This window comes from Bufo bufo, chromosome 2 (assembly GCF_905171765.1).
Source record: "Bufo bufo chromosome 2, aBufBuf1.1, whole genome shotgun sequence".
In the NCBI taxonomy this organism is placed as follows: Eukaryota; Metazoa; Chordata; class Amphibia; order Anura; family Bufonidae; genus Bufo; species Bufo bufo.
The window spans coordinates 657,414,150-657,434,441 of NC_053390.1; the positions used below are offsets into that span (position 1 = coordinate 657,414,150).

At 46.3% G+C, this 20,292-nt stretch overlaps 1 protein-coding gene across 1 annotated transcript in view; it reads left to right on the plus strand.

The window, feature by feature from the left end:
* The window catches only part of FHDC1 (FH2 domain containing 1), a 51,907-nt gene extending 40,379 nt beyond the window's left edge, over positions 1 to 11,528 (plus strand). Inside the window, 7 exon segments of the mRNA XM_040418555.1 lie at positions 1,022 to 1,092; positions 1,224 to 1,331; positions 2,224 to 2,294; positions 6,893 to 7,010; positions 7,146 to 7,310; positions 7,903 to 7,991; positions 7,993 to 11,528. Coding sequence (XP_040274489.1) covers positions 1,022 to 1,092; positions 1,224 to 1,331; positions 2,224 to 2,294; positions 6,893 to 7,010; positions 7,146 to 7,310; positions 7,903 to 7,991; positions 7,993 to 9,928 — 2,558 coding nt within the window. The 3' untranslated portion in view covers positions 9,929 to 11,528.
* Positions 11,529 to 20,292: the final 8,764 nt, after the last annotated feature.

Genomic DNA, 20,292 nt, shown 5'->3' on the forward strand with positions numbered 1-20,292 from the left:
CTTCTCGTAGGGAGGCAGACGGATTTACAGAGGTTAATTACAGTGGCGAGAAGGGCTTGCTATTGCAGGAGATCTTTTTGGATTATATTACAGGTTTGACCCACATTTTGGTAGGGTGTGTTACTGTCATGTGGGAGGGTGAAAAACTTAATCACAAGCTGCCTATATGTATGTAATAAATTTATATTGGTTATTGGACATTAATTGCTACCTGGAGAAGAGGCATGGAGTGAATAATATAGCTAGGCCTATCTATAAAATGCTATTTATATTATGAGCGAGTAATAAAATTGTCCTAGTATTAATATGTGGTATGCTTCAAAAGGAACCTGTCAGCAAGAAAACGCAGAATAATCTGCAGTCAGCATGTTGTAGAGCAGGAGGAGCTGAGCAAATGAATAGGAAAAGATTCAGTATGATTCCTGCCCTTTCTGGGCTCTAAAGTCAAGGCGTTCCTATCGGTGTATGCACAGTCATAGGGAGAAGGCTGTCAATCACTGATAGGACCTCCTCCTTGACTCCAAAGCTCAGAATGTGACGCAAATCAGTCAGTGCATAGTTGGAGAGCAGTGATCTATTACATTTTCTTCATATCTAGTAATTTGGCATCTGGAAACTGCTTTTATTTGAGCTGCAGAATAGCTTTTTCCCCTAAGTATTTGAGTTTCACTTGAATCGGAAATACGAGAGGAGATGATGCCATAGTAAGTAATGCCTACCACATTTATGCTCCTGTTTACTACAGCGCTGGAGCATCTTGTCTCGAAGCATTGTGCACTCATGAAATCCATGAATAATGAGCTGGGGATCATTTACAGTTACCACGGCAGAGCGGGGGGTTCTGTTACATAGGCCTGTACGGAAGTGGGACAGGCGCAGAACAAAAGCACGTATTGCTTCCAGCATGATTGTTTTGGAGTCAGGTTGCCATATAGTACATTCCCTTTTAACTTATAATAATAAAATAAGATGTAGGTTTTTCAGACATTCCTTTCTTATATATATAATTTTATTTTTTTAGAACTAATGTCATGCGAGCAGCTACACGCCATCCTGTACTTGGTCCTGCAAGCGGGGAACATCATGAATGCAGTAAGTGTGGTGCCTTGTGGTTATTGTTGTTGTCTTTCTTTTACGAGATGCCCACAAGTCCCCTGTACAACTCCCATTTGACTTGTTTTTCGGAGATCTTCCAGTGCCTACATTGCCTATTTTCTCTCCAGGGTGGATATGCTGGCAATGCTGTTGGTTTTAAATTGTCATCGCTGCTCAGGATGGCAGACACAAAGGCGAATAAACCTGGGATGAATCTGTTACATTTTGTGGCTCTGGTAAGTGTAGTCCACGGTCACGGTTTGCATGGAACTATTGAAGAAAAATGTGATAACTTCTAGCAATCCTTACACAGTGGCCCAGACGGAAAATCTGTGATTGAATAGGCTGTCTATATTGGATATATAGCGTTTATTAATGGCCAACATGCTTAGCTGGCATACCAGAGGCAGTTGTGGGCCATCCTATTTAATTTGACCTTTTATTCAGTATTGAAAAGGTTGTCTCATATATGCCATGTCCCCAGTACAGCCGGTAAACCATACCCCTGCTGTATGGAAAATGTAGTTTTACCTTGTGGATATTCAATGGAATGACTGACCATATAATATAAGAGCGTCCACCAGATCAAGAGACACACTATTAGGCCCCTTTCAGACAAGCAAGTCTCTCGCTGCAGAGTCGCAGCACAGCACCCGTCCTGACCTCCCAGCACTGTCGGGTCACATAGCATTATATTGATTTATGATGCTATGTAACCCTTACAGTTTTGGGATGTATTAGATAACATTGACAGCCTTATGTCAGTGTTATCCAGTACATCCCAGACCTCTAAGGGTTACATAGCATCATAAATCAATATAATGCTATGTGACCCGTCAGTGCTCGGAGGTCAGGATGGGTGCTGTGCTGCGAGTCCCAGTGTGACACCCGCTCATCTGAAAGGCACCTTAGTGGGGTTCCACTGTGACTTGTAATATATTGGACTCTAATAAGTGATCTGCTTCCCCCAATAAGGTCCATATGTCTTAATAGGACTTTTGGAAATGGGTGTCTCAGTCTACCATACCAAGGATAGCACTAAGACTAGCAATAATCTGTATTTATTTTAAGAATATTTCTTAGAGTCTACATACTACTTGTATTATCATATATATGATTTATTTTTAGGAAGCCCAGAAGAAAGATTCAGAATTACTTACATTTTCTGAGAAACTGCAACATGTAAATGAAGCAGCGAGGTAAATACTTTTTTCCTTGTGGACATATACATGTGACGCCATTCCTGTCCCCATAGGGGTATTGCCATGGGGCTGTACAGGAGACAACCATTAACGGACTGCTGGATACAAGCCCATGTGTGCTTCTCCATGTAATTTGTAAACTGTGATATTTTATGGCAAGACATATTGGTTTTTAATATTGTCAAATGTGAATGCCTTCCACGACAACAAAAACACGTGTCCTGTTAGGTGCTATAGCAGACTGCTGTTTTCACAGCATGTTCTCTGGCAAAATGTCCTGTACGATGTTGATACCGTACACAGCACATTGCATACAGCTCAGTGATACTGTAAGAGGAAGTACTGTATTTTTCGCCCTATAAGACACACCCGCCCAGAAGACACACCTAGGTTTAAGAAAAAATATTTTTCATTAGACCTCAGGTCAGACCAGCAATCAGACCCCCAATGTTTCTCAGACATCAGATGACAACCCCAGTCAGACCCCCAATGTTAATAGGACCCCAATAGGACCTCAGATTGAAGCCCCATGCCTCTCATGAGCCCCCATATGCCTCTTATCAGCCCCGATGCCTCTCTTCAGCCCCCATTGCCATATTTCAGCTCCCATGCCTCTCATCAGCCACAGAACACATAAAAAAAAAAACACTTGCTTCTCCTGCTCTGAACGCCACAGCTCCTCACCTCCAGCGCACCTCCTGCTCTTCCTGCCGCCGGCTGTGCTGTGAACCGTTGCGCACAGCTTGGGGTCACAGAGCGCCCTCACTCTGTGCACAGCCACAGCACAGCCGAAGACTAGGAAGCATTGAGTACAGAGCCTTCACTGCTTCCTGGTCCTCCGGTACTAATGAGCGCTTGCATAATGGAAGCGCTCATTAGTATTCACCCCATAAGACGCAGGGACATTTTCCCCACTTTTGGGGGAAAATGCATCTTCTGGGGCGAAACATATGGTAATTGGGTACAAAGATTGCCTTGTACATGTTTAGATTACCCAGAGAGCCAAAAGGCTTTTTATTCGGGACATCCCCTATGTTTGCCGTTGGAATAAAAATAATTTGACTGGGAAAATAAAAATGGTACAACTGACAATATGTGCAGTATAATACAGAAGTAGCGCACCTTGTTGGCTTCAATTCAGGTTATTCTTGCCTTCTGACACATTAAAAATTAATCAATAAAAAGCACCATTAAAAAAACAGCAGAACACATCACTGTTTAGGGACAATGGTTCATGGTGTATATAACTTCATCCAAATAACATGACGTATTTCATAACCGCTGATCGATGTGGGTGCCAGGCGTATGACCCCTGGCAGTCAGCTATTGATGGCCTGTCCTGAGGCTATGCCGCCAGTATTAGACTCCTGGAATACCCCTTTAACAACGATCAGAACTTTCCAGCACTAGGAGTTCTCTTTTGTATGAATGCTTACATTTTGTGTACTTGTGGAGGATATAAATGGAAAGTAAATGTGCTTTCCAGTAGGGGTAATGGTGCATTTAACAGCAAGAATAAGGGGCTACAGCTCCATTTTTACTGTCGAAAGTACCAAAAACCTTATGGAACCCATTTAAAGTCAAATGAGTGTCAAGATTCTTAAGGGCTCAATTTGAAAGAAATGGCGGCATAGCTATCGCGGTATTAACCAAAGCCATGATGCTAATGTGAACAGGGCCTCACTGTATTGTGGATAGCAATGTTGAGTATAACTAGCATAGACTAGATATGACGCCCTTTTTGGTTTGTCTTCCATAGATCTCAAATATTGAGCACTATTGTAGTTTTTCCTTATTTCTAGATTTTTTTCCCCCATAATGTATTTCATATAATTCAAACGATGTAGTCACATTTTTCAAGTACTTGCTTTTAGATTTCTTCTGGTCATAATATGAATGTGGGCAAAGCTAAGGCTGGGTTTCAGTGTTCAGGTTTTTTTATGTAGTTTCTGAAGCTAAAATCAGGAGTGGATTGTAAAGATGGGAGACTAAATATGAAGGACAGATACTACCTCACCTCATATATATATATATATATATATATATATATATATATATATATATATATAAATCTGAATCCACTACTAGTCTTTGCTTCAAAAACTGCATCAGAGAACCTGGCCATGTAAACCCAGCCATCACGTTACTGTGAGCAATGCAGCATCTTCCCTTCAAAGTATCTGCACACCCACATGCTACCGGCTTGTTAACGGAAATCTGTCACCAGCGACCTACCTATCCAACTGTTTGCATAGCTGTGATCTATGTTTTTCTTTTGTTGATCCGAGACTCCGTTCCCAAGTTATATTACTTTTTCTTAATATGCAAATTAGACCTTTGGTGCAATGATGGCATCACCATTGCTCTTGTTGCACCCAAGCTGTGTTCCTTTCTGTGGATATCCCTTCACTCGCTGCTTTGCCACTGTCTAGCCCCCTCAATCAAATCAGTGAGAAATGGGCAGGCCACGGAAATGAGCGGAGCTTGGATACAACAAGAGCAATGGTGATGCCCTCATTGCACCAAAGCCATAATTTGCATATTAAGAAAAAGTATCATAACTAGAGGACAGAGCCTTTGATTGACAGAAGAAAAACAGCGTTTTAATCAGGTGAACCACAGCTATGTGTCTATGCAAACAGTTTGATAGGGAGGTCGTTGGTGACAGATTCCCTTTACCTTCTAAAATGATAGGCGCACACATTTTATAACTAAAATGCAACTGTATTCCGCTTTACCAGTGGGATTATGGTTCTGTTTCTCCAGAGCATAAAAAAGAGCAAGAATTTAACCTTTTTGTGTCGGGTGCTTGGCTTTCCCACATTACTACTGGGGTCTCCTTTCAGTTGTTACTATGACAGAGAAAGCTGGGTCAAAAGGCTGATTCATGCACAAAAGCTCAGCTTGTACTCCAGCCCTGAGCAAACTAAAGTCTTCAGAAAAGCAATACCATGTAAACTGGCATGATGAAAAGCATCAGCCGCCTTCCTTGTGCTCATCTGCTGTGTAGCGCACTTATCCTGTGCTGAATTTTTTTTTAGGTATGGTTTAATCAATGGTTAAGTTGTTTCATTCACACTGATGAAAGCGCCACCAAACATTCTATCAATTTCTGGTAATAGATTCCAGAGTGACAGATAATTTTTGCTATTTACATTTTTTAGTATAGGGTTACATTCAAACCCATAAAAACGTACATAGTCAGTTTTTTTGTGGCCATTTTGCATCAGTGTGTGCATCCATCTTCTGTCTGTGTATCCATTTTTAATGGCCGTTTTGGCATCTGTTTTTAACAGCCCTTAAAATTGGCCATTGAAAACAGAAGTAGTTCATTTGGCTTTGTTTAAAAAAACAAAAAAAACAACAACAACCCCTGCAGTGCCCCCAGTATACCTAATGTCCCCCATAGTGCCTCCTGGACATCAGATGCACCCCTTAGTGCCCCAGTATGAATAATTCTTCTCTTGTTGTCCCCCCAGTTTATATAATGCTCCACTTAGTTCACCCAAGTGAAATATATGGTGGAACTGAAAATCTATCAGAGGAAGTTTAGTCTGGATAAGGGGAGTATGTGGTCTTCTCAAAGAGGTGGTCTTTCTGAGAGGTTTCCCTGTATGTAAAATCAGCTTCTTAGATAAAACAGTGATACGTAAAATTGTGTAAAAGTACATCAAATATAGGAAGAAAGTAGTGGTACTCACTAGATCCAAAATTGCGGTACTTTATTCAATAAAATGGTCATGAATGCGGGTTACACATAACAGCCAAAATTGTTCTTTGGAGAGTCAGGAATGTTGACACCCAACATTCCTGACTCTTCTCTTCCCTGACATCTGTCACCAGGGAGACTCGGGAGACCCTTATTCACATTAGGTTTTTGACCCATCTTGCTGGAATTGGTGGCTTCAGCTGACCAACAGCTAATATGTATGGTCAGCTGTAATTCAATATTTGAAAAATAGTTGCAAGTGCACCAGTAGAAGAATAGAACCACTAAAGGTCACAATAAAGAATATAAAGATGGGTTATTGGGGGTTGTCTTTAAAGGTTCTGGACACCTGTTGGGTTTTTTATTTATTTTTTATTACATTGGCTATTTTATTAAAATATTATTTGATTAAAATACACGTTTGAAATTGGTGTTAAAACTTTTCCTCAATTTGTCTTCTGCAGCCTGCATATATTGTCATACACTGCAGGCTGCTTGGTCCCGATCTGTGTGAAATCCTTCAGACAAGTTCCCTCACAGCTCAGTATGTAGCCCCTCTCTGCTTTTCTGAATGTTTAATCCACTTTTAGATTAATCGGCTGTGCACGTCAGCATGACATTACTAATCATGCCGTAAGGGTATGTGATCCCAGAACATTACAGCATGGCATAGTCTGTGAGAAATTAGTCATTGTTAATCCAGTAACAAGCCCTCTTTTTCTTTGAGATAACTTGCTTCCACCCAATTTATCCTCTTTATGAATTTGACAACCAGGCATGGCTGTGTTTGACATTGAGGTGTTTGGTAAACTGTTCAAACATTACAGGATGATGCCTCAACACAGGCTTTTAACTTGTTATGTAATTGTGTCTCCTTACCTTTCAGGTTGTCTACAGAAAACATGGAGGCAGAGTTCCATGTACTATTAACAAAGACGAAATCCCTCAAAGAACAGATCAAGAAGGATGCAGAGTTGTCACAGCAAATGGACCAGTTTCTTCAGGTACATGAGTTGGACCCTTCTGGTAACAGGGGCTTCTAATGCTTTTTGACTAGTGTGTAATCTTGTATGATGTGTACAGTGATTACATGCATTGCACATATCACCAATAGTGCGCTTCTATCCATTGTATTTCAGAATGCTGTGAAAGACTTGAAAGAGCTGGAGAAGCAGAAGATGGAGCTGCAAAAGGAAGGGAACACTTTAATAGACTTCTTCTGTGAAGACAAAGAAACCATGAAACTTGATGAATGTTTTCAGATCTTTCGTGATTTTTGTGAAAAGTTTAACAAAGCTGTAAAGGTGAGATCTTTACATAGGTCATCAATATCAGATCGGCGGGGGTCCGACACCCGGCACCCCCGCAGATCAGCTGTTTGAAGAGGGGGCGCGCGCCATGCCAGCGCTGCCTCCTCTTCACTGTTTACCTTCTGGCCGTCGCCTCTGCAGCGGTGAGCAGGTGTAATTTCACCTAACCGTCCCATTAATTTCAATTGGACGGATCGCTTCTCCATAACTTCGGCGGATCCTCCGCCAGTTCTAAATCTGAGACAGCTGTCTTACATTTAGACCTTTTTCTACGCCTGAAACAGGCGTAGAAATTGGTAAATGAGACGGGCCTGCCGGCCCTGTCCACGCCATGCTCACTTATTTAGACCTGGCATGAGCAGGACGAAGTCGCAGATTGCGGCATAGCTAGCTCTTGCGCTGCAATCTGCACCTGAATTACCCCTAATTTAGGCATATTTCAGAATGATAGATGACCCCCATAGTTGTTTTTTTTTTCCCCTTAGTTTGGAAAATCCTCTTGGGTAAGGCCTTGAACTTTGTGGGCATTGTGCATATGGATGTTTTAGCTAATTGTGAAATGGCTGTTCTGCTTTTATTTTTGTAGGAAAATAAAGAGAGGGAAATTCAAGCTTTGCGACAGCAGAAGAGACAGAAGGACATGGAACTGAAAGGCGCACCTCGATCTTTGGAGAAATGGAGGGTTTGGAAGAAGTAGCAGTGAAAATGATGTGGAGTTGTTAACAAAAAAAGGACTTGAAGACGTTTTGCCGTTTCTGCAACAAAGACCCCAAAGTCCTTTAAGCAGAAACAGTAGCACAAGGCGGTCCCGGCTGTCGCTAGCAGTTACAGCAGATCGAGAACTGCAGATGTACTTGGAAGCACCACAGGATGGTCAAGCCAACAAATTTAACAGTCTGCCCCGATCTCATTCTCACCATCCAAGACCCACAGTTGCATGGATAGAAACCAAGGAGAAAAATAATCAGAACATGAACAATATTGACTTCAGTAAGATTGAAGCCGTTCAAAGCCCACAATCATTGCCTACTGTACTTATAAGTTTGGAAGATGAGGTGCCTGACCACACTGCCATTTCTAACTTGCATTACATACAGGATAAAATAGACAGAAATAACAACCAACAGCCAAGCTGCCAGAATACGATGGAAAGCCAGCGCAAAAAGGCACCATTAAGTCCCTTAACAGTCACAGTAGAAGAACGAGGGCTGGTTAAAAAGTTGCAAAAATTTGGTCTCCAGCAATCTCTGACAGAAAACTCTGATTATACATGTATCACAAGCTTAGAACCAAGTGATGAGCTCAACTTGGGTTCCTTTAGCAGTGTAGATGACAATAATATGGCACTAGATAAAACTACCAAAGACCAGCCATTTATTTCATTAAGTACCTCAGAGGAAACAACTGATACAACTGAAGCTCATTTAGACAATGCCGGCACTCCTATGTCACAAAGCACATGTATTTCTGATAAACAAGAGCACATGCCACTGTTTTACGTTGAAGATGCTACAGATTATTCTTTAACACAGGACTGTTCTGAAATCCAAGATGTGTATGAGAAAGTAAATGAAAATGTGCAGATTGTTGATTCGGAAGGTGGAGCTGGACCTAATTCATCTGCTTCTGATCAATCTGAAAAATCAGAACCTGGTAATAGAAAGAGCAGTATTTCCAAGGAGAATGCCTTGAAAAGTAAAGACCCTAAGGACCCCAAGAGGCAAAACTCCTTAAAAGAAAGAATCCCAAGCGTTACAAAGGCAACTGTTACTCGCCCAAGTAACAGTGTCAATGCTAAACCTGTTCGTATGTTGAATGACTCTGAGCATGTCACAATGAGGAAAGTTGTACCCATTTCTAAAACCAACAGACCTGGAAGTATAAAACGTACAGAACTCGGGAGCTCAATTCGGGATGAAATAAAATCAGATGACCTAAAACAGACGCAACGTCAGTTTCTTCGAGCAAAATCTGATAATACTCAAAAGTCTTCCCCTAAGTCTAATACTACTACTACTATTGAGGAGTCCAAGTTTCAAAGAAGAGCAAGTTTGACTTCTAACAGTGCACGTTTTCAGAGGGACCAAATTCAGAGGAAAAGTTCTATCAAAAAACCAGCTGCAAAGCCAGTTAGAAATATTAGTAAGCCAAAGCCTGATGAAACCAAGATCTGTCGGACAAGTCAGACACCAGATTCACCAACTGCAGAAGTAAGCAAGCCTTCAGCTACAAGCAATAATCTGAGAACTTCATCTACTCCAAGTTTTGCCAGGAACACGATAGCCTCATCTTCCCGCCGTGCAAAGACAGAAGCTCCTCCTCCTCCTACCCCAACAAAAACTTCATCAATAACTAGGTCAACATCTTTGCGCCAATCTAAAGGAAAGTCTGAACCAGTAAGTAGAGATTCTACCCCCAAAGAAAATAATAGTGCTGGTACCTTCAAAAGGACCAATAGCATTAGGGCAAATGGGAAGGTGACAGAAGCTACTAGCAATGGCAAACTTGAGACTTCCCAAAAAGAAAGGAATATAGTTGAAAGGTCTTCTTTGAAAATTAAGGACACAGGAAAAACAACCCTAGGGAAAATACTGAAGCCTTTACTGAAGTAGGTGTTTATTTAGAGTCTCTGTCCGACAACCCCTATTTGGGTGAATTTAATAAAGTAAGTGTTTTTTCAGGTAGCTGTTTCCTTTGACAAGCTGTGCTCAAAAGCAGTGCAGAGGTTTTTTTTCTTTTCTATAGACGATAACTGTTGGGACTATTAACCACCATGTGCATTATGAAGCCTCATGAAGGAATTTGTGTCTTTGAGCTGGGCTGAAAGAGTGCTTATCTGAGAATCTGTATCTGCAGTAATCACTTCCAGAAAACAGACTTTTGGGGGGAATTGTTCTATAGAACAAGCAGGACTCTAATCAGCATTTTTCACTTTCCAAAGGTACAAGCTAATAATTGACTTTCTATGGCTGGCTGCTTCCAGCTAAACGAGTACTTGATCTTGCTGCCATTGGCTTGACAAGGGGGCTCTGCTGGGTAGAGTCTTCTAAATGACTGGCTTTTATAGCAGAGACTGGCACAAGTGTTTCACTACCATACAAGTCAATACGAGGGTGACTCGTCAGTGCTGTTACATACAAAGCTATCTACTTTGATGAACACAGAAGTGCCATTGTATTTATAATGCATCTGAATGGTGTCATCTCTCTGTATTTAACACCTGTTGACAGCACCTCAACCATTCAGTGTGTACTCACTGTGATTCTAGCCTTTAGTGTTCACATGTCAAACCTGCTGCTAGGCTTAATCATGTTAGTTTTGACATAAGTCTATTATTACTCTTCTGCTAAATGTTGGTCAAGTGGGACGTGCATTTAAGAATTTTGATTCTATTCTGATAACCTGTTTCGGTTTAGGCTTTGCACCCACTGGGTCTTACAACATACAGCAGCTACTTTTTAAAGGGATTGTCCACCTTTTAGATATTTTTTTTGGTCAGGTCATCTGTATCATGGTCAGGTCATCGATATCTAAAAGGTGGACAAGCCCATAGGTATCCTCAACGAAGTGTAAAATGAAGTGATAGTATTGTTCGTGCTGTCCCAAATGAACTCTTAAAGTACCAAACTGACTTTTTTCCCAACACAGGCTGAGCCTTTATTTTCTGAAAAACACTAATATGTAGATCTCATGATTCCCCGGTTCTTGAACATTTGTACTTATAATTGGACGGTTTATATGGAGGCGGGGGAAAACAATAAAATTATATAATCGCTTATCTTCATCGATCGTACCACTGTTAACGATTTATAAAATAATGCCGTTTATGGCAACAACTATAAAATAGGCACAGCTGCTTGGTACATGGCTTTGGCAGATATGTCGCTAAAAAAACATTCTCTCATCATCCAATAGGGTAGTAAGGGCTTTCCATGCATCATCACACAGCTATGAAATGGGACACCTAAGTGCCACTATTCTGCAATCCTCCAGGGTGAAGCCATATGGAGTTGGACATCTGTTCTAGGATGCCTCATCCACAATTCATAACGGAGTATGTACACCATATTATTGATCACCAAAGTATCATCAATTGAGGAGGTAATGATGGATTAGCAATCCAGAATGTCAACCTCAGCCACTCTGCTACACAGGAACATATAATATACAACTAGGATCATGCTGGATTAATGTGGAGGCCCATATAACGTGCTTTTCAGAAATAATAGGCATGTATTTGACACTACGCTCATTTACATACAATTCTTCAACACTTGGACAGTCATTCAACATACATTTTGCCAAAGTGAGTAACTTAAAATGCCTTTAGAAAGTGTACTTTGTCTTTGCATATGAGACTGTGATGTGTAAATGGTATCTTCTGTGCAGCAGAAATTCCAGAGAATCTGGTAAAAACGCCCTGTTTTTTCTTATAAACAAGGGATGGCCCAACCTGCGGCTCTCCAGCTTGTTGTAAAACTACAATTCCCACCATGCCCTGCTGTAGGCTGATAGCTGTAGGTAGTCTTTGCATGCTGGGAGTTGTAGTTTTGCAACAGCTGGAGAGCCGCAGGTTGGCCAGGCCTGTTATAGACTATAGTCGACCCTCTGTGCCATCTTCCTAGAAGATACAGGTCAGAGCTTTTCCTCTTGTTCAGGTATCAGAAATACACTGTATATAAAGGCAGATATTCAGGAACAGGATCCAGTGGTAGGCTGTACTTGTCTCATGTTCTGTACATTTACTACCATTTTTCTGACTGAAGATTTATTTAAGTATGTTTTAATAATGTAAATTTGTATACTAAGAAGGTACAATGTACATAGACAATATGTATTTAAAGGATCTTTACATATTTCAGAATAGTTTGCTAATAAATTTCTCAAATAAAAGTAAATTTCTTGTTTTGTCATCTTTTTCCCCCCATTGTAGTAGTAAATTAAAAGAAAAAACCTACAGTATGTTGTGCCTTAAGAGGGTGATCCTACAGCTATACCACCCAACACTTACATCTACTGTACAAGTCACATGAGTCATCTGGCTTGTGCCATGTATGGAATTTTTTTTCACTCTTCGTTGTATTTTTTCTTTAAGAAACAATTGCATGAAAGTTTCCTGTGCCTGCCATGTATTCATGTAGGCCCGGCATGCTCAACCTGCGGCCCTCCAGCTGTTGTAAAACAACTCCCACAATGCCCTGCTGTAAGCTGATAGCTGTAGGCTGTTCGGGCATGCTGGGAGTTGTAGTTTTGCAACAGCTGGAGGGCCACAGGTTGAGCATGCCTGATGTAGGCGATCATGCAACATTAGCAATAACACAGAGACTAAAGGTGGCAATACACATAAGAATAAAGTCAGGCGGTATAGCAGATTTCGGCCATTCCGGCTGACTGCCGTTTGAAAAACCAGCGTGAACGAGCAATCAATATCACCAATGGCAGCTGTAAAACTTCAGCCGTTCATCGTCCAAAAGTGCATGTTGATGGCATGATCAGTCGTTTTTTTTTGTTTTTTGTATTTGTCACTACATGAAAATATTTTTATATTTTTCTTATCTGCTGTCTTGGGAAATCTAGAATCATTTCAAACAGGGAAGCTCAACCTGTGGCTCTCCAGCTGTTGCAAAACTACAACTCCCAGCATGCCCTGATAGTTGTAGGCTGTCCAGGAATGCTGGGAATTGTAGTTTTGCAACAGCTGGAGGGCCGCAGGTTGGACATCCCTGATTTTAAACTACGCCTCCCCCAACGTGCCCCCACACAAGCCTTGCACTTTGTTTCCACAGCTCGTATATACAGGGCCCTCAGCTTGTAGTCTTCCTTTTTAGTGAAGTCCCAGGACATGAAGAAACAACAAGATTGCATGTAAAAATTTAGGACAGTTGGCCTTGATGAATAAGGCCTCATGCACATGACCGTATTTTCATTCTGCATCCTATCCACCTTTTTTGCAGATTAGATGCGGACCCATTCATTTCAATGGGGCTACAAAAGATGCTTCCTTATGTCCGTTTGTGGCCCTGCAAAAAAAAAAATAGAACATGTCCTATTCTTGTCGGTTTTGCGGACAAGGATAGGACTTTTACAAGAGTTTAAAAAAAGGTGACCTGCACTTAGCCAGTATCCGTATTTTGCGATTTGTGGACTGCAAAACAAATATGGTTGTGTGCATGGTGCCTAAAGAGGGGGCTGCTCCACAGAAATACAGTAACAATTATTATTTCTCGCCCATATTCCTTGGGGGGACACAGGAAACCATGGGTATAGCTCTGCTCCCTAGGAGGCGTGACACTAAGTGAAAGCTGTAAGCCCCTCCTCCATCAGCTATACCCTTCAGCCTGGAGAAGAGACTACCAGTTTTTTGCTTAGTGTCCAAGGAGGCAAGACACCCCCTGCTTATGCAGGGTTGTTTTCCTATGATTTTTTATTTTTGCGTTATTTGTTGTTTTTAATTCGGTTTTTTTTCTACTTACAGGGACAACAGAGGCGCATTAGACCCCTCTGTTTCTCCCGGGGTTGAGTTGCGCCAGTGCCGGTAATTCCGCACTGCCGCCTCCCCCACAGAAGACAAGGTGGACCAGGGCAGCCTCGCTCCCCTGCGTCCCGCCAGCTCAGGGTCGCCCGCACGCCAAGTCCCTCCCCCGGCTTCCTGCCACTGCGGTGCCAGGAGCTGAAGGGGCGACCCCGCTGGATGGATTGAGGGTGAAGACAGCGTATGGTGAGACAGGCTGCTCCAGCCTCCCCTTCCTCCCTCCCACCGCTGCTACAGGCCTCCTGGGCTCCCATGGCCACTGTTACTACATGGCCACTGCTACATCGTGCGCCACCCCTCCCCCCCCCCCCCCCCGGGCATATATCGGGACCGTTATCGGGCAGGGGAGTTTATCTGGGCAGGTCCTTGGCAGGGACGCTACCTTCAAGGGGACGGCTGCAGGAAAAAAGCAAGCCGTCTGCCACATCCAGGCGCGGAGGGGGCCGCTTCCTGGCGTGAACGGCGCCATTTCAGGCCGGCACTTCATGATCCTTGGGGGTTAAAATCATTTTGCCGCGCGCGCGCGGCTCTGCTTCGGAGCGGGCAGAGAGGGGGGCGGAGCTTCCTACATGCGCTCCGCTACTTCCGGGTTCATCGCACAGTGCTGCGTGGGAATCCTCTCTGCAGTGCGATCCGAAGCCGGTGCTGCTGCCTCTCCTCCACAGCCTCCTCAGTCTGTTCCCCTTACCGCTGCCGCTTGCATCATCCGGGTCCTGGTAGGACTTTTAACCCCCTCCGTGCCACAGTACTGTCGCTTGGGTGTTATCCCCGTTTCTTTCCTTGGGGTCTCCCACTTTAAGTGCAACATCTTTGTTCCACCATGTCAGACCCTTCTGCAGCCGCCAAGCCTTGGTACCATGCCTGTACTGCTTGTAGGGAACCCTTTCCCCGGGGGCAGTCTGATCCGCACTGTACTGCATGCCGGGCTCCACCGCCGCCCTCCCCCCCCCCCCCCAGTCGCCCGCTGTGTCACTCCCTGCTGCCCTCTGACCCGCCTGACTGGGCTAGATCCCTGTCCCAGGCCGTGGAAAAGCCTCACTCATGTCGTGGGCCGCCTAATAGACAGGCCGCCTACCCCGCAGGACGCCACTCTTACTGTCGCGCCCTCCGGGTCCACCGCTTCTGTCTGCCGCTGCAGCGGGTTCACTCTCTTTTAGTGACCCCTACCCGAGCTAGGCACTCTCAGAAGCGTATTAGAGTAGAGCGAGCCTCCTCCTCGGATGCCTCCCTCTTCCCGGCCACGCGTGCGCACCCAGACGAGGCCTCTCCTCTCCAAAGGATTCGCTCTCTGAAGGTGAATTGGCGGTTTCAGATTTGGAAATGGACTCGGCCCTGCCGTCCAAGCTAGCCTCAGCGATGGGTCAACTCATCTCTGATATTCGTGACACCTTTAAGGTGCAGGATGATCCCCCTAGCTCGGACGCAGCTAGCGTCTCATTTATCAGACCCAGGCAGGTCTCAAAGGTCTTTCCAATCCACTCTGATTTCTCCTCTGTGGTGTCTAAGGCTTGGGCTCGCCCGGACGCCCGTTTTGTCAACCCCAAGAAGCTGGACATTTGCTATCCTTTTCCAGCAGATGTCGTGGCCACATGGTCTTCCCCACCCAAGGTGGACCCCCCTGTGGCCCGGCTGTCAAAGAACACGGCCATCCCTGTTCCCGACGGGTCCTCTCTTCAGTCAGCGGAGGACCGTCGCATGGAGACCCTTTCTAAGGGCATTTTTGCTGCCTCCGGTTCTGCTCTCAGACCGGTTTTTGCCTCTGCTTGGGCAGGGAAGGCAATTTCTGCTTGGGGTGCGCAGCTGGAACAGGAGTTGGACTCGGACGTCCCTATCCAGGACCTGCGTTCCTTGGCCCAGCTTATTGTTCGGGCCGGGAATTTTGTTTGTGAGGCCTCCCTTGATGCGGGAGCCCTTATTGCACGCTCCTCCGCCCTGGCAGTTTCCGTCAGGAGGGAGCTCTGGCTGAAGGTTTGGAAAGCGGACGCTGCCTCCAAACGTTCCTTGGCGGGGCTACCGTTTGCGGGTTCCCGCCTTTTCGGGGTCCGCCTAGACGAACTTATTTCGGAGGCCACGGGTGGTAAAAGCACCCATCTTCCTCAACCCCAAGCCAGGGGCGCCCCCCGCGGACGCCCTGGTGCGTCTCGTTTTCGGTCCTCCCGCAGGGCCTCTGGGGCTCCCACCACAGCTGCCGCTTCGGCTCCTCCCCAGGACAAACATAGGAAGCCGTTTTTTCGGGCGCAGCCCTCCTGGCGCAAGCCGCAGGCTGCCCGCACACCCGCAGCAAAGCAATCCTCTGCCTGAAGGCGCGCCCCCACCCACCCGGGTGGGGGGCCGGCTCCTCCTTTTCAGGGACGTCTGGTTGGCTCACGTCTCCGACGCCTGGGCCCTCGAAATTGTGTGCTCCGGATACAAAATCGAATTTGCATCCTTCCCTCCAGATCGGTTCTTTCGCTCCCGCCCGCCACGGGACCCGAAACGCGCGGTTGCGTTCTCCGCGGCCGTTCAAGCCTTACTGGACAGGGGGGTGATTACCCCCGTTCCTCTAGAGGAAAGGTTCCAAGGGTTCTACTCGAACCTCTTTGTAGTTCCCAAGAAGGGAGGTTCCATGCGGCCCATTTTGGACCTCAAAAAGCTCAACCGTTTTCTCCTCCTTCGACGGTTTCGGATGGAGTCCCTCCGTTCCGCGGTGGCTTCCCTGGAGCAGGGAGATTTCATGTCTTCCATCGATATACAGGATGCCTACCTCCATGTTCCGGTAGCCCGGTGTCACCATCGCTTCCTCCGATTCGCCGTGGGGGACCTCCACTTCCAGTTTGTCGCCCTTCCCTTTGGGCTGGCAACAGCCCCCGGGTGTTCACCAAGGTCCTGGCCCCGGTTTTGGCCTTTACTCACCGTTCCAGGGGTGTTTTCTGCTACCGTACTTGGACGATATCCTCATCAAGGCTCCGTCCCTTTCTCAAGCGGTTGCCAGCGTGGATCTCACTCTAGAGACTCTGACGAGGTTCGGTTGGGTCATCAACTTCCCCAAGTCCACCCTTCCCCCCTCCAGACAACTGGTCTTCCTGGGAATGCTTTTAGACACGGGAGCGCGGAAGTACGTCTTCCCTCGGAAAAACGTCTGATCCTCCGTGGGGCGGTTCGGGGTCTCCTTCTCCACCGTCGACCGTCCTTCCGCTTCTGCATGCGGTCTTGGGGCAGATGGTTGCCTTGCTTCGAGGCGATCCCGTTTGCGCTGTTTCACTCCCGCCCTCACCAACGGGCTATCCTCTCCTCCTGGGACAAATCGCCGCAGTCTCTGGATCATCCCTTCCATCTATCGCCTCCGTGAGGTCATCTCTCCGCTGGTGGTTACAGTCCCCTCTTCTGGGCAGGTCTTTTCTGCCACTCAACTGGTTGGTGGTTACAACCGATGCCAGTCTCTTGGGCTGGGGAGGCGTGTTTCCTCCCCGATCCGTCCAGGGCAATTTGGTCTCCGTTGGAGTCCAACTCTCGATCAATGTCCTGGAGCTGAGAGCGGCCCTTTTGTCTCTACGACACTGGACTCATCTGTTGAAGGGTCATCCAGTTCGTGTACAATCGGACAACGCCACGGCTGTGGCGTACATAAACCACCAGGGGGCACTCGCAGCGCTGCTGCAATGAGGAGGTCTCAGCATCTCCGTTGGGCGGAAGCCCACGTCCCGGCCCTATCGGCAATTTTTATTCCAGGGGTGGACAATTGGGCGGTGGACTTCCTCAGTCGCACCACTGTCGACCCCGGCGAGTGGTCTCTTCACCCGGAGGTATTCGAGGCCATTGCCTTCGTTGGGGCATACCGGACGTGGACCTCATGGCCTCCAAGTTCAATCACAAGGTCCCCGCCTATCTGTCCAGGGCCAGGGATCCGGGAGCTTGCGGAGCCGACGCCCTCGTTCTTCCTTGGCGAGGCTTCGCGCGTCCATACATATTCCCTCCCATCCCACTCCTGCCCAAGGTCCTTCGGAATGATCGCGGCGGAAGGAGTCTCGGTAATTCTGGTCGCTCCGGACTGGCCCCGCCGGTCTTGGTATGCCGACCTCATGCTGCTCCTGGCAGACGCGCCCTGGCCGCTGCCCCGCCAGGGAAGATCTTCTCTCTCAGGACCGATCTTCCACCCGCGTTTAAGGTCCCTACGTTTGACGGCGTGGTTGTTGAGACCACCGTCCTGACACGTAGGGGTTTTTCTGCGGACGTCGTCCGCACCATGATCCGCGCCCGTAAGCCGTCCTCTTCTAGGATCTATTATAGGACCTGGAGGACCTATTTGGGTTCTGTGCCGATCTGGGGATTCCTCCGCTCCGCTTTCTCTCCCCACCGTTTTGTCCTTCCTGCAGAGCGGACTTGCCCAAGGTCTGGGTCTTAGTTCTTGAAGGTCAGGTGTCTGCGCTGTCCATTTTGTTTCAGCGCCCACTGGCCCCCCTTGGTCCTGTCAAGACCTTCCTTCAGGGCGTGGCTCACGCGGTTCCCCCTACCGGCCTCCGGTACCGCCTGGACCTGAACCTGGTTCTCTCAGCGCTCCAGGCTTCTCCTTTCGAGCCTCTGCGGACGGTTTTCCTTGCGACTTCTGTCCTGCAAGGTTATTTTCCTTGTAGCCGTCACCTCTCTTCGGAGGTGTCCGAATTGGCTGCACTCTCCTGTCTGGAACCTTTCCTAGTGTTCCACCAGACAAGGTAGTTCTTCGTCCGGTCCCTTCCTTCCTTCCTAAGGTGGTCTCCGCCTTTCATCTGAACGAGGACATCGTTCTCCCCTCTTTGTGTCCTTCCCCTTCCCACCCTAGGGAGAGGGAACTTCATCGCCTGGACGTTGTCAGGGCGCTCAAGGTTTACCTGGAGGTAACCAGCTCTTTCAGGCGTACTGACTCGCTCTTTGTGGTTCCGGAGGGGTCGCGCAGAGGGTTGGCGGCATCCAAGGTTGCTATCGCCCGTTTTGTCAAGATGGCTGTTACTGAGGCTTATCTCGCCAAGGGCAAGGTTCCGCCCCTCGGTGTTACCGCTCATTCCACTAGAGCGGTCGGGGCTTCCTGGGCTCAGAGAAATCGGGGCTTCTACGGAGCAGATTTGCAAGGCGGCCACTTGGTCCTCCTTGCACACCTTCACCAAGTTCTACAGGGTGCATACTCATGCGTCGGCTGACGCTGCTTTAGGCCGTCTGGTGTTGCAGGCGGCAGTTGATTGATGCCTCCGGTGTTGGTCTAGTTTGTTCTGGTCCCTCCCTTCTGGGACTGCTCTGGAACGTCCCATGGTTTCCTGTGTCCCCCAAGGAATATGGGCGAGAAAAGGAGACTTTTGTATTACTTACCAGTAAAGTCTCTTTCTCGCTCTTCCTTGGGGGACACAGCACCCGCCCTTCATTTGGGTTTACAGTTGTGGTTCCGGCTTGGTTGCCCCCGTTGGGGCTTGACGGTTCTTTTTTCCGGTTGGTGGTTATCTTTCACTACTTGGACACGCAACTGGTAGTCTCTTCTCCAGGCTGAAGGGTATAGCTGATGGAGGAGGGGCTTACAGCTTTCACTTAGTGTCACGCCTCCTAGGGAGCAGAGCTATACCCATGGTTTCCTGTGTCCCCCCAAGGAAGAGCGAGAAAGAGACTTTACTGGTAAGTAATACAAAAGTCTCCTTTTTGCAAGTGCTCTTATTTATTCTAATCTTGTTCAAAAGTTCACTTATTCAAAACACAGGAAACGGCATCCTTCTCAGTGTCGGCTATTTGCATAGCTTAAACATAAAGTAAAATTATTTAAAATAAATTCCACTTCATTGGCGCTGCATTATGTTTTTAATTATTTTCTCAGGATGTGGCATCAATATCAGATTGGAGGAAGGGGGGTTCAACATTCCACAACCCTACTGATCAGCTGTTTCAATGTATCTCCGGCATCGGACCTGCACAGATCCATCCATTATGTATTGGACAGAGCTGGTAACTGCAGTGCTGCTCCCATTGAAGTGAAATGGGGCAGCATTGCAGTTATCGGGTCCATTAACTACACAATGGATGGGGCTGTGTAGTTCCCACCCCCAAGCTACCCTGAAACAGCTGATCAGCATGGGTGTGGATGTCGGACTCCCGGGATGGGCCGTCAATAGTGAACCGTCCCTTTAAAGCAAAGTATGTCACCTGGCTCTTCTCAAGTAAACAGGTCATTGTCAAATAAGTATCCATGGTAAATAACCACCATGTAAAATACATAATTCTTTTTTTTAAATATTAAAAATCTGATACCCATGATGAAGAGGTTTTCAAATTTAAGCAGGGGAAACAGCAGGAAAGAATAAAAAATGTGGTCGCTGATCTAATTTCTAAGAGTATGACAAGGGAACTAATTAAACCTAACCTCCTTAAACTGTTACATCATCCACAGCTCTCATCAAGTACGTTCCCAGGCCTAAGTAAACTATGTCTCTTCGCTATTCACTGATTTGTGAT